A 14,578-nucleotide genomic window follows, 5' to 3' on the forward strand; every position below is an offset into this window, starting at 1 on the left:
AAAAACTAATAGAATATTTCCAAAGAATTCCAACAGAAATCCTACAGAAACTCCACAGAATTCCCATGGCATTCCAACAGAATTCTCCAGCGAATTCGCCAGGCGTTCTATTGAATTCTTTCACACGGTGGCCTGGAAAATTCAGCCGAAAATTTTCAACAGTGTGAAATTCGAAATCTATTGACTTCGACAAAAAACTAATAGAATATTTCCCAAGAATTCCAACAGGAACCCCACAGAATTCCCCCAGAATTTTCCACCGAATTCGCTAGATTTTCCATTGAACTTTTCCACATGTGTTGGCCCGGAAAATTCAGCGGAAAATTTTCAACAGTGTGAAATTCGAAATCTATTGACTTCGACAAAAAACTAATGGAATATTCCCAAAGAATTCCAACAGGAACCCCACAGAATTCCCCCAGAATTTTCCACCGAATTCGCTAGATTTTCCATTGAGCTTTTTCACACGCGTTGGACCCGGAAAATTCAGTGGAAAATTTTCAACAGTGTGAAATTCGAAATCTATTGACTTCGACAAAAAACTAATGGAATATTCCCAAAGAATTCCAACAGGAACCCCACAGAATCCCCATAGAATTCCCCCAGAATTTTCCACCGAATTCGCTAGATTTTCCATTGAGCTTTTTCACACGCGTTGGACCCGGAAAATTCAGCCGAAAATTTTCAACAGTGTCGACACTGCCCCAACGGAACGAGACACCAGGGTCAATGGAGAACCCCCTCAACTCCAATAATTCAAACTGCACTGATAGGTACAGCAGTGTGCAAGAAAGCACTAAAGAGAGAGAAGCGAAATGCAGGAAAAACGGGTTGTTACAAATCTTCAAAGCGGAGAATCGTGACGACCCACATCTTGTCGGCGCAAATAGCCCCTCCAGTGTTTCTATATTTTTCCCATACATGTTCCCTGTACATAATGTGTTGCGCAGAGTGGAGAATATGTGGTGCCCGGTAGGTGCGGCGGAAAAGGCGGGGGAACGTAGCCAGGAGGCAATATGGGGTGCGGGTTATGCGCATGTAAAAGCAGACGAAGACTAGTTACGAGTCTCGAGTTCTCTTTTTACTCCTTCCGCGTCTTCTTTCAGCTACTTCTACTACTTTTTTTATTATTTTTTTATTTTCCTCCGGTATTTTTTTTCCACCTTATCCCTTTCTTTTTCTTTCACTCACCGGCGGGAGTCTCTTCATTCCAAAAGGAATCGTCCAAGGTATAGTCGGCCTCTGTAACAGAAAAATAGAGACGTAAAGAAAAAGGAGAAACATGGAAAAGTTGGGAGATTATTGATCGAGCGGTCCTTTTCTAGTTTCGTGGGATGCCTCGCACTGTTATCAATAACATTCTCGGGCTGGCCATTGTGTATTTGAAGATTAATTTTTGAGAGCCTCCATTGTGCTCGGCCAGAGGCAACAATGCCGTTTTACTATGTAAATGTCGTGAATGCACTGGGAAACTTGACCACATAAATTTGTTCCAAATTTCGAGGGTTTATTCGGGAAAGGCTGAATCTCACACCTCGACAGTTCACAACCGATGGGACGAGGACTACAGTTGGCATGCAGACCCTCTCCTGAATAATCATCCCTTTTTTTCTCCCTCCACCTCTGCTTTTTTTTTCTCACCTCGAACGTTCTGGCACGTGATGTGAATTCCTCACTCACACCTCTCTCACCCCTATCCCACCGCTCACCAATACCACAACTCTATCTTTATCATTCTTCCCTGCAGTCTGGTGTAACCTCTCATGTAAAAAAGGCTATCCGGAAAAGTAATGAAAAAGGAGGTGAAAAAAAATAAAGAAACAGAGGAAAAAATCAACGTGGGCTCTCGAGTGTGGAGAAAAGTTGACGGGAAAGTTTCATTAGTGCCACTGCGAGAATCGCTTTTCCCCCATCACCTTTTTTTCCTGCCATCTCTGTTCGAGGGAAACGAAACTTTTTCGTCCGGAGATCGTCGCTGTGATTTATGAAACATGATTTTCGGGGCTCAATGCGAAAGTGGACGAGTGTCGATGATAGAGCCCCCCCCCCCCCCCCCCCCCCCCCCCCCCCCCCCCNGTCGATGACAGAGCCCCCCCCTCCCCCCCCCCACGCCCACTACTTTTGATCAAATTTTGGCAAAAGCTCGTCAATACCCGGGTGTTGACGGGAAGACGCGGAGGGATCGATACCGGATTAATTACGCCGAGCGAGAGAGCAAGCGTAATGATGCCGCGATTGCGTGATGGACATTGTCATCTAATTATCTGAAATTTTTTGTCACTTTTTTTTTCAACCTCTCCTGTTGACTTTGATGGTACATTAATGAAGGACGAACAGATGTTGCTGATGTTCTTGAGCTTTCCAGGGGGAAAAATCAATTTGTTTTTTTTTAACAGGAAGAGAAAAATGCAACAGAAATTACCGGACAAAAACGTAAAAATTACGTTTCGTTAAAATTCAATGAAACAATTTATTCATTGGAAATAAATGTTTGAAAGAAATTTTCTTGACAAGAAGACTGGTCATTTGGTTTAAATAAAGAATTTATTTGCATCAAATGAAGATTTATTGTTAGGAGAAAAACATTTATTTGATATAAACAAAACTTTGAATAATTTTTTTTACTTAATTTGAAAAAAAACTTTATTTGGTATTATTTAAATAAACTTATTTATTTGATTCAAATAAATCATTTTTCTGGGTGTAATCCGCGAGTTGAGTAAAATTCAATAAAAAGTGTGAGTCGGAACTGAAATTGTACGAATCGCCGCGTTAATTCAACGATTTGACAAGTCGTTCCGTAATTTTCCCCCAACGATTGAGAAATTTTACGGAACTAAACGTAGAAATAACTCACCAGCTTCATAAAAATTGTTGAACGTTCAAGAATTTTTGATTTTCGAGGCACAATAAGTCGCCAAGTTTCTGTAAGATTTGACTTCTCCGGGAAAAATTACGTGACAATTTCGTACTCTGTTCGGTGGTGAACCTGAAACTTCACTGAGCGTTTCAGATTTCCCCTCTTCCATTCCCATAAAAATTGCCGGAAAGCGATTCCCCATTGCGGATTACGCGAATTGTTCCGTAATTTTTACTGAATAACGCGCGATAATAGGGAGGGCTGTGTCTTCATCCGGCAAAAATAAAGAATACGTTATCTCCGGCCGAGGCAACTGGCTCAATCCATCTGAATATGGAGATAAAGCGCACACACCCCAGAGCGAAAGGATAAATAAAACTAATGTAGGCGAGAGAAAAAATGAGATAGATCTAAGATTCATCCGGAGGGTAGAGGATGAAAGTGGCTTGATTAATTGCTCGGCTCGACACCCTTTGTTCATTTCGTCTGTGAATAATAGCCCCTCAGACGTTCAACCCCTTTCGTCGGTGTGTTGAGGCTTATCGGGTCACGTTTCATTCTCCTCAAAGATCGAGAGATAAAGATTGAATGTTCGTACCAGAGTATTTTTCTTTTCCCTCGCACAACACTACCATTTTTTCGGAATTTTCAGACGGCTTCCTATCACGCACCCTGGCAACCGCCCTATCTCTATACCTATATCTACGTCATAATGCTCTTTCTCCCGGTGAGCGTAATATTTCAGGAGGAGAATCTTTTCAGTTAGTTGAAATTTAAGGAGATACAGAGATACAAAAAATTTATGTTTTACTTGAAAACGAAAATAATGTTTTGTTACATAACCTTAAATATCTTGAAATCTAAGAGAGATAGACAAATTTTTGTCGGAATCTTTTTTGTAGAGCGAATTCATTGCTACAAAAAATGTTATTACAAAAAAGTCGTTATTTCCCTTAGATTCGGAGATATTCCTCGAAAACTCAGCTAAGGACTAGATCGAAAACCGTTTACCGCTTTCCTACTGATTTGTATCTTTGCAAATTGATGAAGAAACGTACTTTTTTACATGAAAATTCTTTTCTCGAACTATTAATTCTTAAAAATCAGCTTGACCGCCATCCCCTCATTGTCCCCGCGGTTACACAAAAACGGAAAGCGACGAGGTTGTCGAGAAAAACCGGTAAGAGTGCCACCAAAATGTTATAGTCGTAACGTTGAGTGGGGTTGATGTGCAAAAATGCAGACTGAGTGGCTTTTTCAAGTGTATAGCCCTGTGGCACGCCATCTCCCAAGGGTCCAGTTGTCCGTTTTATACCATGGGGCTCTTCAAACAATGTTTGGAAATGCTGGGGAGCGGGTCGACAAGACGCACGAGGGCTGAATTATTTTTAGTCTTCTCCTTGTCTACATGCTCTGGCTCAGGGTGTACGTTATTTCGCCTTATTTCTTTGACAAGATTACGCCGCGCGCGTATTCTCTACCTCACGTGCCTCAGGAACTGGTGGAACCGAGATACAGACGTTTTCGATGGATTTCCACTGATATTAAAAGTTAATATGATTGTGGTAGAGATTGTGTTGAAGTCCATTAGGTTATTCCAAAGTATATTCACTCCATAAGAATCATTGGTATTTGGATTATCCACGGTCACACACGAATCGAGTGAAAAACACAATTGCGATTTTGAGATGAGAAATTTTGAAGACTGAAAATTTATCAACTTCTCGAAGAATGAACGGGTTTTTTCGTTTTTTCAATTACCAAGGGAATGAGTATCAGGTATACATTATCATTTTCAATTCAAATTCGAAATCATTTGTGATGAAGTGGCAATATTAAGCTTCGACCGAGGAGGGATTTTATTTATTATGAAAAATCAAAATTATTCTCTAGGTAAAAACCAAAACAGAATCATCATGAATTGAGACACGACTGTGAATTATTTGTTTTTTAAAAAAAGTGTTGAAAATTTGCAATTTAGAATACTGAAATTTAATTCTTTTTTCTATTTAGTTTAGTATGTATATATAATATTATATGAAATATAACATAATATTTATACTATATATATTATAGTATTTATATGTTATTCACTTTAATTTAATTTTGTGACTAATCTATTTTATGTTATTTATTATAACAAAATTCTCAAAAAGAGAGGTATTATCCTGTTTTAATTTTTTATAAATATATTATACGATAGTATAATGCTAAAGAAAGACCACATTAGGCGGAATAGATTGGCTTCAAAAATCGTTACAGTGGATTTTTTATCAAAAAGGACCTCAACCCATACGATGCAGAGCAAAAATAATAATTAATTTGAAAATTTACCTCTCGTCGTTACAGCCACGAGGGGGAAAATAATACCATTAAGAAAATGATGGTATATAATTCAAATTCGAAATCATTTGTTTTTAAAAAAAGTGTTGAAAATTTACAATTTAGAATACTGAAATTTAATTCTTTTTTCTATTTAGTTTAGTATGTATATATTATATTATATTATATGAAATATAACATAATATTTATACTACATATATTATAGTATTTCCAAGTTATTCACTTTAATTTAATTTTGTGACTAATCTATTTTATGTTATTTATTATAACAAAATTCTCAAAAAGAGAGGTATTATCCTGTTTTAATTTTTTATAAATATATTATACGATAGTATAATGCTAAAGAAAGACCACATTAGGCGGAATAGATTGGCTTCAAAAATCGTTACAGTGGATTTTTTATCAAAAAGGACCTCAACCCATACGATGCAGAGCAAAAATAATAATTAATTTGAAAATTTACCTCTCGTCGTTACAGCCACGAGGGGGAAAATAATACCATTAAGAAAATGATGGTATATAATTCAAATTCGAAATCATTTGTTTTTAAAAAAAGTGTTGAAAATTTACAATTTAGAATACTGAAATTTAATTCTTTTTTCTATTTAGTTTAGTATGTATATATTATATTATATTATATGAAATATAACATAATATTTATACTACATATATTATAGTATTTCCAAGTTATTCACTTTAATTTAATTTTGTGACTAATCTATTTTATGTTATTTATTATAACAAAATTCTCAAAAAGAGAGGTATTATCCTGTTTTAATTTTTTATAAATATATTATACGATAGTATAATCCTAAAGAAAGACCACATTAGGCGGAATAAAGGACCTCAACCCATACGATGCAGAGCAAAAATAATAATTAATTTGAAAATTTACCTCTCGTCGTTACAGCCACGAGGGGGAAAATAATACCATTAAGAAAATGATGGTATATAATTCAAATTCGAAATCATTTGTTTTTAAAAAAAGTGTTGAAAATTTACAATTTAGAATACTGAAATTTAATTCTTTTTTCTATTTAGTTTAGTATGTATATATTATATTATATTATATGAAATATAACATAATATTTATACTACATATATTATAGTATTTCCAAGTTATTCACTTTAATTTAATTTTGTGACTAATCTATTTTATGTTATTTATTATAACAAAATTCTCAAAAAGAGAGGTATTATCCTGTTTTAATTTTTTATAAATATATTATACGATAGTATAATCCTAAAGAAAGACCACATTAGGCGGAATAGATGACCTCAACCCATACGATGCAGAGCAAAAATAATAATTAATTTGAAAATTTACCTCTCGTCGTTACAGCCACGAGGGGGAAAATAATACCATTAAGAAAATGATGGTATATAATCGCTAAGGTTCATTTCTTCCTATACAATATTTCTTTGGAGTGGGAGGGGAGCGGGGAGAGAGCGGAGAGATAAAGAAAACTGCCAGTCACGCAATTGATTCGCTATTCATGGCTTCCCCTGATTGCTCAAGGGGGGCGGATTAATCAAGAGTATCTATACGCTATAAATATTTATCGCATCTTGAAATGACTTGTATGAAATGAAGACGAAATATTGGCATTTGTTAACATGATGAGCCCTCATAGGGCAGCTTTGAATGGATATTCGTAAGATTATGCCGACGCGAGGTTCTCGTTCTGATGAGGGTGCAGTGGTGAGGCTATTACTCATCGCGGAGATAATTATAGCATCAAATACATCAGTAACATCTTACTCCCGTTGACCGGGATTTGTTGGCGGGAGGCGAGTGAATTATCATTATCGCGATAAGGACAGCATTGGGAATGGCTCTCGGACAATGGAGGACTCCATGGGCCGGGTTTTCCCGCTCTAACTCTCATTTCTCGGATTAATCAATGAATCGACCTTGTGTAACCAATCCCGGGATTGCCGCGCGTTCTCTCGGGCACTGGTGTTGTGACAGACGTCATCTAGGCCCAGCTATGGTGGTACATGGCTCTTGAAATTTCAGTCGCTGCGTTTTTTGAATTTTCGATGTGGGGGTGAAGTTCATTTCAAATTAAAGTGGTCAATAAATTTTTTATTTTTTTAATTGATTTTTCAATGAAAGCTTGCATTTCCAAACTGATCGTGAGAACTGACCACCGCACAAAATTCAATTGTCAATAGATCGAGAATTAATAAAAGTTGTTGCCTGAATTTTCAAAATTTTCAGGGTTTTTCAGTGCCGCATGGACCTGAAAATCGAGAATTACTTGAATATTCAAAAAATTAACTGATTCGTCAACAAAGTACAAAATATACTTTGTCGATATTAAAAATCTCAAGTTTTTTCTCTATTCCTCTCCATTTTTGTCAATTTATCCAAAAAAATGTCATTTAAATTCAAGAATTTTTTTTTTTAAATTGATTTTTGAACGAAAGCTTGAATTTCCAAACTGATCATGAGAACTGACCACCGCACAAAATTCAATTGTCAATAGATCGAGAATTAATAAAAGTTGTTGCCTGAATTTTCAAAATTTTCAGGGTTTTTCAGTGCCGTATGGACCTGAAAATCGAGAATCACTTGAATATTCAAAAAATTAACTGATTCGTCAACAAAGTACAAAATATACTTTGTCGATATTAAAAATCTCAAGTTTTTTCTCTATTCCTCTCCATTTTTGTCAATTTATCCAAAAAAATGTCATTTAAATTCAAGAAAATTTTTTTTTTAATTGATTTTTGAACGAAAGCTTGAATTTCCAAACTGATCATGAGAACTGACCACCGCACAAAATTCAATTGTCAATAGATCGAGAATTAATAAAAGTTGTTGCCTGAATTTTCAAAATTTCCAGGGTTTTTCAGTGCCGCATGGACCTGAAAATCGAGAATTACTTGAATATTCAAAAAATTAACAGATTCGTCAACGACGAAATCTTTCGTACTTTGTCCCAGACTAAATTAAGCGCCTGCTAATGCCCCCGAAGAAACCCAACAAGCCTCTGACAACGCAGATTGAACTGGTGGCAAGCGTTTCCAATGGAATAACATATCAATTGAATTCCCTAAATGGCAACAGGTTTCGCATTAAAAATTAGAGAAAGATCGGACTACCCCAGAGAAAGACAAGAGCCGCGCGGGGTAGGGGGTGAGGTAGAGCATCGGCGTTGCATCCCGCACATCTCGCAGGTGCAGGGCGTGGTACCTTGTCGGGCAATATCGATTACAACCGGGGCGGTTGCGCGTTCACGTCTCAACACGTGGAGACGTGGACGCGGCCAGACTAAATTTGTGTTGCCCTATATTTCAGGTTCGTACTCATCTGCCTCTCAAAGATTGATTGCTTTTCCACCATCTCAACATCCCCTTCCCCCCCTGTTGTGCTGCTGTCGAGGTGTGTCGGGGAGGCTGTCCTCCCCCTCCCCGGCCCCGTGGCGGAAACAAATTTGTCGGACACTACCGGGCGGTGTCAAACCTTGAGACGTATGAGAGGGCTTTTTTTCAACAATTTATTCAGACAACAAAATTATTTACATTACACACACGTATAAAAAATAGTCTAAAAAAATTTATGTACAGAATCGAGTTTTTATGTAAACTAATGGACAATTGGTGGCTCTCGAGTTTAAACAATAGGGAACTTGCATGGTTTTTAAATTTTTTTTCCTCAAATATATGCCCCCAAGAACTCGTATTTGATAAGGAAACACACGGAAAATAGTTTAGTAATTATTTATTCGCTTTTAAAAATTGCACTTTTTAAACGCTCTAAAGAGGCCGGTGACGTCAACTCACCGGAGGCCGAAATTTTCGTGTGGCGCCGTCAAGCGGTTCAGTACAGCTACTGAAATCTAGGAAAATACTCTGTACATGTATTTGGCTCGAAAATGTCAGAAAAACCGGATCGAGTGATGAAAGTTCCTTATAAATATTGCTTTGTACCAGAATGTAAAAATACAACAGTGAAAATTATACAACCACGACTTTCGACACTTCGACACAGATTTAAACCCATAAAATCTATCAAACAGTCACGTCTACCGTTGGTAAATTCCCCGAGCACGATTTTTGAAAATCATTTTTCGGCACAAACTTCATTTGTCAGTGCCAATATATTTTTTTTATCCACTTTTAATAATTGTTTCAAACATAACCCCCTCGATTTGTTTTGGTTGAACGTCTCGCACTTTGAGGGGCTAGAATAGCTCACTAGCGCTGCTAGTAGTCGCAAGGGGAACTTGATTCCGGTGATTTGACGTCATGACCCCAAAAAAAGTGTTCAAAATTGTTGCATTTTTAATCAGTCATTACAAAATATCCAGACCACCTTTCGGAAAACTTTTTACTCTGGAATGGTTCATAGACTACAAAGACTCTATTCATTTAAAAATAAATGAAATAAATATTCGAAAAGTGGACTCTGCAAGTTCCCTATTTTTGGTTCATAAGAGGAACATATGTCAACTGATAAATATACACATCGTCATATGTGAGCAATATTTAAAAAAAAAAAAAATTTTTTTTATTTATTTTTTTATTTTTTTATTTTTTTTTTACTTTTAACTGCTGTGTAAAAAAAGTAATGTAACAATGAGGTATGAATGATGTAATTTTGTAATTACTTATAGATGATTTAAATAATCATGACAGGGTATTGCGTATACGTATGAGGCGGCTCGGTTGGAGGTCTCGGTCGGAGAAGGACAGCTTCGATGACAACCTTGCTAACTTTACTTTGGGATGCTCAATGAGCCCTTGAATTTTATCTCTTCACTTGGAGACTCTCTCTTTCTCCACTTTTATTACTCAATTTCCATACATCGTTTAACGGCGGATGCCCTCCGAGGAGGAGCGAGGGGAGGGCTCGATTACGTAGCCCGAGGCGAGGACGTAACTTGTCAAAGCAAGGGGTTCAAGTGGTTCTAATGTCCTGACTAAGAACAGGGCTTCTGTACGGGGATCCACTGGAATGGTTCACCACCCTCAGCTATTTCAGTTGTACATAAAGCGGACTTGTATTAGTATAATTCACAGCAGGGGGAGCGGGAGCCTTGTAAAGGCTGTGTTCGGGATTTCTGAGTTTATCTTGTTTGTTGCCTGCGAGAAATTACAGTGGTCAAAGCAGCGGGCGGGGACACGGAGAGAAATATTTAATAAAAATTGCGTAATTCCAGAGCGAATTCCATTGACTATTGACCACTTTTTCACGAATATCTCGGCATCTACAGGAGATAGAAAAATTTTTGTCATTACTTTTTTTGTCGAGCCAACTGAGGGCTATAAAAAAGGTCATGAGAACAATTTTGCTATCTCTCTCAAATTCCGAGATATTCATTCATCACTGAAATGTGGTTGTAGGAAATTTTACTTCATTTAAGTATATTTTATACTCAAGTACATTATTATTTTATACTCAATTCAAGTATATTTTTTCCATGAACGTGACATTAAATTACATGTTCCTTTGATTGTTTATTGTCACTTTTATTATTTTTAAAAATAAATGGAAGGATAAAAAATACAATGAACCACTAGCTCAAGTATACTCGCGCGGACTAATCTCTTTGATAGAAAATAGAGATGAAGTGTCCGTTAATATTCCTCGGACACCGTGAAGACTCGATTGAGTTGATAAGGGGATGGGGCAATTAAAGAGAATACAATTTTATCAGGGAGACAGGGGAACGAGTGGAAGATGCCTCGTCTGTCAGACAGGTGGAGGCTCTGTGGGAATCCCCGGGGCATGTACACCGCCCACCCCCACCACCGTCGACTCGCGGAATCGGTCACGTGATACATCTCCACGACCTCTTGCAATTCTCCGGAGTCATCCCCGTGTTTTTTTTCCTCTCCTCTTTTTCATCATTTCTCATCTTTCCCTTTTACCTCTCATTTCTCGGCGAAAAATGAATCTGCCGAGCTGAAAATGTGTGTCAGTGGAGAATGGACGCAGACAGAGTATCCAGAATTCATCAATAACTTCAAAGATGAAAGTAGTACGAAAAAAAAAACTGAAATAAAATAAAACGATTAGCGATCCTGAATCATTTTTTCTCTCTTTTCTGCGCGAGGAAACTACAGCGCATAATCCTTGTCGTGCGTTTGACGTCACTCTTGCCTCGTTTTCCCCTACTCGAATGAGAAGGAAAACGAGATTTCCGAGTATCGGGTCGTCGTACCAGGAAGCCGGTAATAACTCCCTCTTCTCGGCGCTGCTTACATTTTTAGAATGGAGTGCGGTCATATTTTTCAATGCGTTTCGCTTTATTCGTGATGAGGTTATTATAAATACTGTCAACATTGTGTGACACAAGTCTGAGCGCGACGTATGCCAACTATCAGAGCAATTTACAGAGCAACAACAACAGCAATAACAATAATTAATAATAAAAACGTCTCCGATGTCCACAATTCAGCGAAGCGCTAAATCGGGTCAAGTCCATTTTGACTATTGCCCAGTTTTTGACGAATATCTCGGAATCTAAAAGAGATGGGAAAATTTTTGTCATGACCTTTTTTGCAGAGCCAATTGAGAGTTATAAAAAAGGTCTTGAGAAAAATTTAGCTATCTCTTTTAGATTCCGAGATATTCATAAAAAATTGGGGCGAATGATTTTGTTGAATCGATTTTTTTTTTTTTTTTTTTTTTTAATAGGGCTCGGAAGCTTTAAATACGGAATTTTTTAAAAATCACATTTTTTAATTCTGGAGTTTGTTTATGGAACGTCACTTAACCACAATTGAATAAATAAATAACAAATGATAATAGTAATAACAATTCAATGAGGTGTTCTATAGTTAACTTCCGCACGGTCTGTTTTACGCCGATAGGAGGACAAATTTGCTGATTAATTCTAGCTGTTACCCAGTTACATTATAATACTGAAACGCCCCTTGTCGTATAGTTTGGAGTTCAATCAATGTTTATCGCAAATACACTTTGTCGTGGCTATAATACATAGCCAGAAGCCCAGGGATTTTGTATATTGATTGATTGAGGCTGAGGGGGTGGGAGAGGTTTAGCGTATCGAGATTTCCGGGAATATCCAGTCATTATACACCCCAGCGTGTGCAAGTCATTCACACAGCCGTCACTCCACCTTTCCCGATATAATATACCTGGTTTCTCTCTGCAGCAAGTGTATTGCCTTTGGTAGCCGAAAGCGAATGCACTCGTACGTCGGCACTTAATACCCGCGCGGAGAAAAATCCAACAAAAATTACCAGAAAAAAAAGTAAACATTATGTTTCGAATCGTAATCCGCGAGCGAAGTAAAATTCAATAAACAATTTATTTGCTCCAAACGAAATTTTTATTAAATTTGCAAAAACAATTTATTCATTTCAAATAAATAGTTATTGAGTTCAAAGAAAAAAATTATTTGATTCAAATAAAGAAATTTTCTTGACATGAGAAATCTGTTCATTTGGGATAAATAGGGAATTTATTTGCATCACATGAAGATTTATTATTAGTAGAAAAACCTTTATTTAATATAAACAAAACTTTGAACAGATTTTTTTTCAATTTGAAAAAAAAATTATCTGGTATTATTTAAATAAACTTATTTATTTGATTCAGATAAATCATTTTTCGGGGTGTAATCCGCGAGCTAAGAAAAATTCAATGAAAAGTCTGAGTCGGAACTGAAATTGTACGAATCGCCACGTTAATTCAACTATTTGTTCCGTAAAAATTAATCAGCCGTCTGATGACTCACCGCTGTGGGGACGACAAGTCGTTCCGTAATTTTTCCCCAGCGATTGAGAAATTTTATGGAACGCAACGTAGAAATAACTCACCAGCTTCATAAAAATTGTTGAACGTTCAAGAATTTTTGATTTTTGTGGCACAATAAGTCGCCAAGTTTCTGGAAGATTTGACTTCTTCGGGAAAAATGACGTGACAATTTCGTACTTTCCTCGGTGATGAACCTGAGAATTCACTGAACGTTTCAGATTTCTCCTCTTCCGTTCCCATAAAAATCGCCGGAGAGGGATTCCCCATTGAGGATTACGCGAATTGTCCCGTAATTTTTATTGAATATTGAATAGTGCCCTATAATAGGAAGGATTGCTGGTCCATGTGTGAGGCGCGTATGACCACACGCCGCAGGAGTAACGAGTTTTCCACTAGCGCGGGGAAAATCAAAGAGCACTCGCCTACAGATTTCTAGGGACAAAATAATTCTCGCCACAAATTTCCATTGATTGATGCGGTGAGGGCGTCGAGTAAAAATCAATTAGTCCAACACGTTTTGTAAAATACTCTTTGCTTACTTCATCGCATAGCTGGCACCCGTTCAATTTCAATACTTAAATATTTATGACGAACACGACGACGAGAGGTAGGTGGGAAGCTCTCACAGAGGGATTTATTAAAATCCAGGATTGGTTTCGGAAGGAGGGAGGCGCGCAACGTTGAAATGTCGCGGCACACGGAGAAAGAAATATGAAAAAAATAAAATAAACGACGCCATTTCTCATTGGATAGCTGTGCAGACTGTAATGACAGGGATTATTACTTTCCTTTCACTTTTTTCCGTCCTCCACTCGCGATTGTTTCACGTATGTATTGTGGATAAACAGGAGCAAAATCAAACGGATTTTGGGCTTCATGTAATTATTGAATCGCATTATTATTCACCCCCCGTTTTATCTCACTCTCGGCAGCAGTTGGATAAACAAGGGGGAATCCCGGAAATAGGGTTAAGGTGGAGGCTGAAGGGGAAGCGCATGCCTCTTCCATCTAGGTAAAATCCTCGAAATTAGCTCTTCACGGGATATCCCTCCCTTCGTGATCTTCATCGCGGGTCTCTTCACACTGAGAACAACAATTTTTTTGGACAGGTCGTCTCTACTTGTCCCGACTTTTTAATTTAATTTTAACAAAAAAAATCCAATGTAACGTTTTTTGAAGCCAATCTATTCCGCCTAACGTGGTCGTTCTTTAGCATTATACTATCATATAATATATTTATAAAAAATTAAATTTCTTGGCGTAAAATTGCTCATCCTGTGCGCCTACAGACGTACTTCTCAAAAAACTCTCATCTTCTCAGTGTAAACGATCCACTCGACATGAATTTTGCCGACTGAATCAGGTTCAGATTAATAAATTCAAAGTCCAGATACAGAGCGACATTTTCGACTCAACATTGATGCATTATCCCAATCATATGAGCAATAAAAATACTGGAATGATTCATCGTTCTTCCCCCGACGCTCGTCAAAGTGAATTTCCATGATGGATATTTATCAGTTCACTCGGAAAGAGGTTAAATCGAATTTCAACCAATTACTCGTGTTAATTATGATCGATGTGAAAAGGTAGCATTGCCACCCTATAAATCACGTTCTCCATCCCCCCCCCCCCCC

The 14,578-nt window shown here is 37.4% G+C and overlaps 1 protein-coding gene across 11 annotated transcripts in view; it reads right to left on the reverse strand.

The window, feature by feature from the left end:
- LOC107039777 (disintegrin and metalloproteinase domain-containing protein 9) overlaps positions 1-14,578 on the reverse strand; it is a 53,820-nt gene that overhangs the window by 28,167 nt on the left and 11,075 nt on the right. For all 11 annotated transcript variants that reach the window (XM_015259567.2, XM_015259562.2, XM_015259568.1 and 8 more), the window contains exon 2: positions 1,192-1,242. In XM_015259567.2, coding sequence (XP_015115053.1) covers positions 1,192-1,242 — 51 coding nt within the window. The remainder of the gene's footprint in view (positions 1-1,191; positions 1,243-14,578) is intronic.

This window comes from Diachasma alloeum, unplaced genomic scaffold, assembly GCF_001412515.2.
Source record: "Diachasma alloeum isolate Michigan unplaced genomic scaffold, Dall2.0 Dall_scaffold_00307, whole genome shotgun sequence".
Classification (NCBI taxonomy): domain Eukaryota; kingdom Metazoa; phylum Arthropoda; class Insecta; order Hymenoptera; family Braconidae; genus Diachasma; species Diachasma alloeum.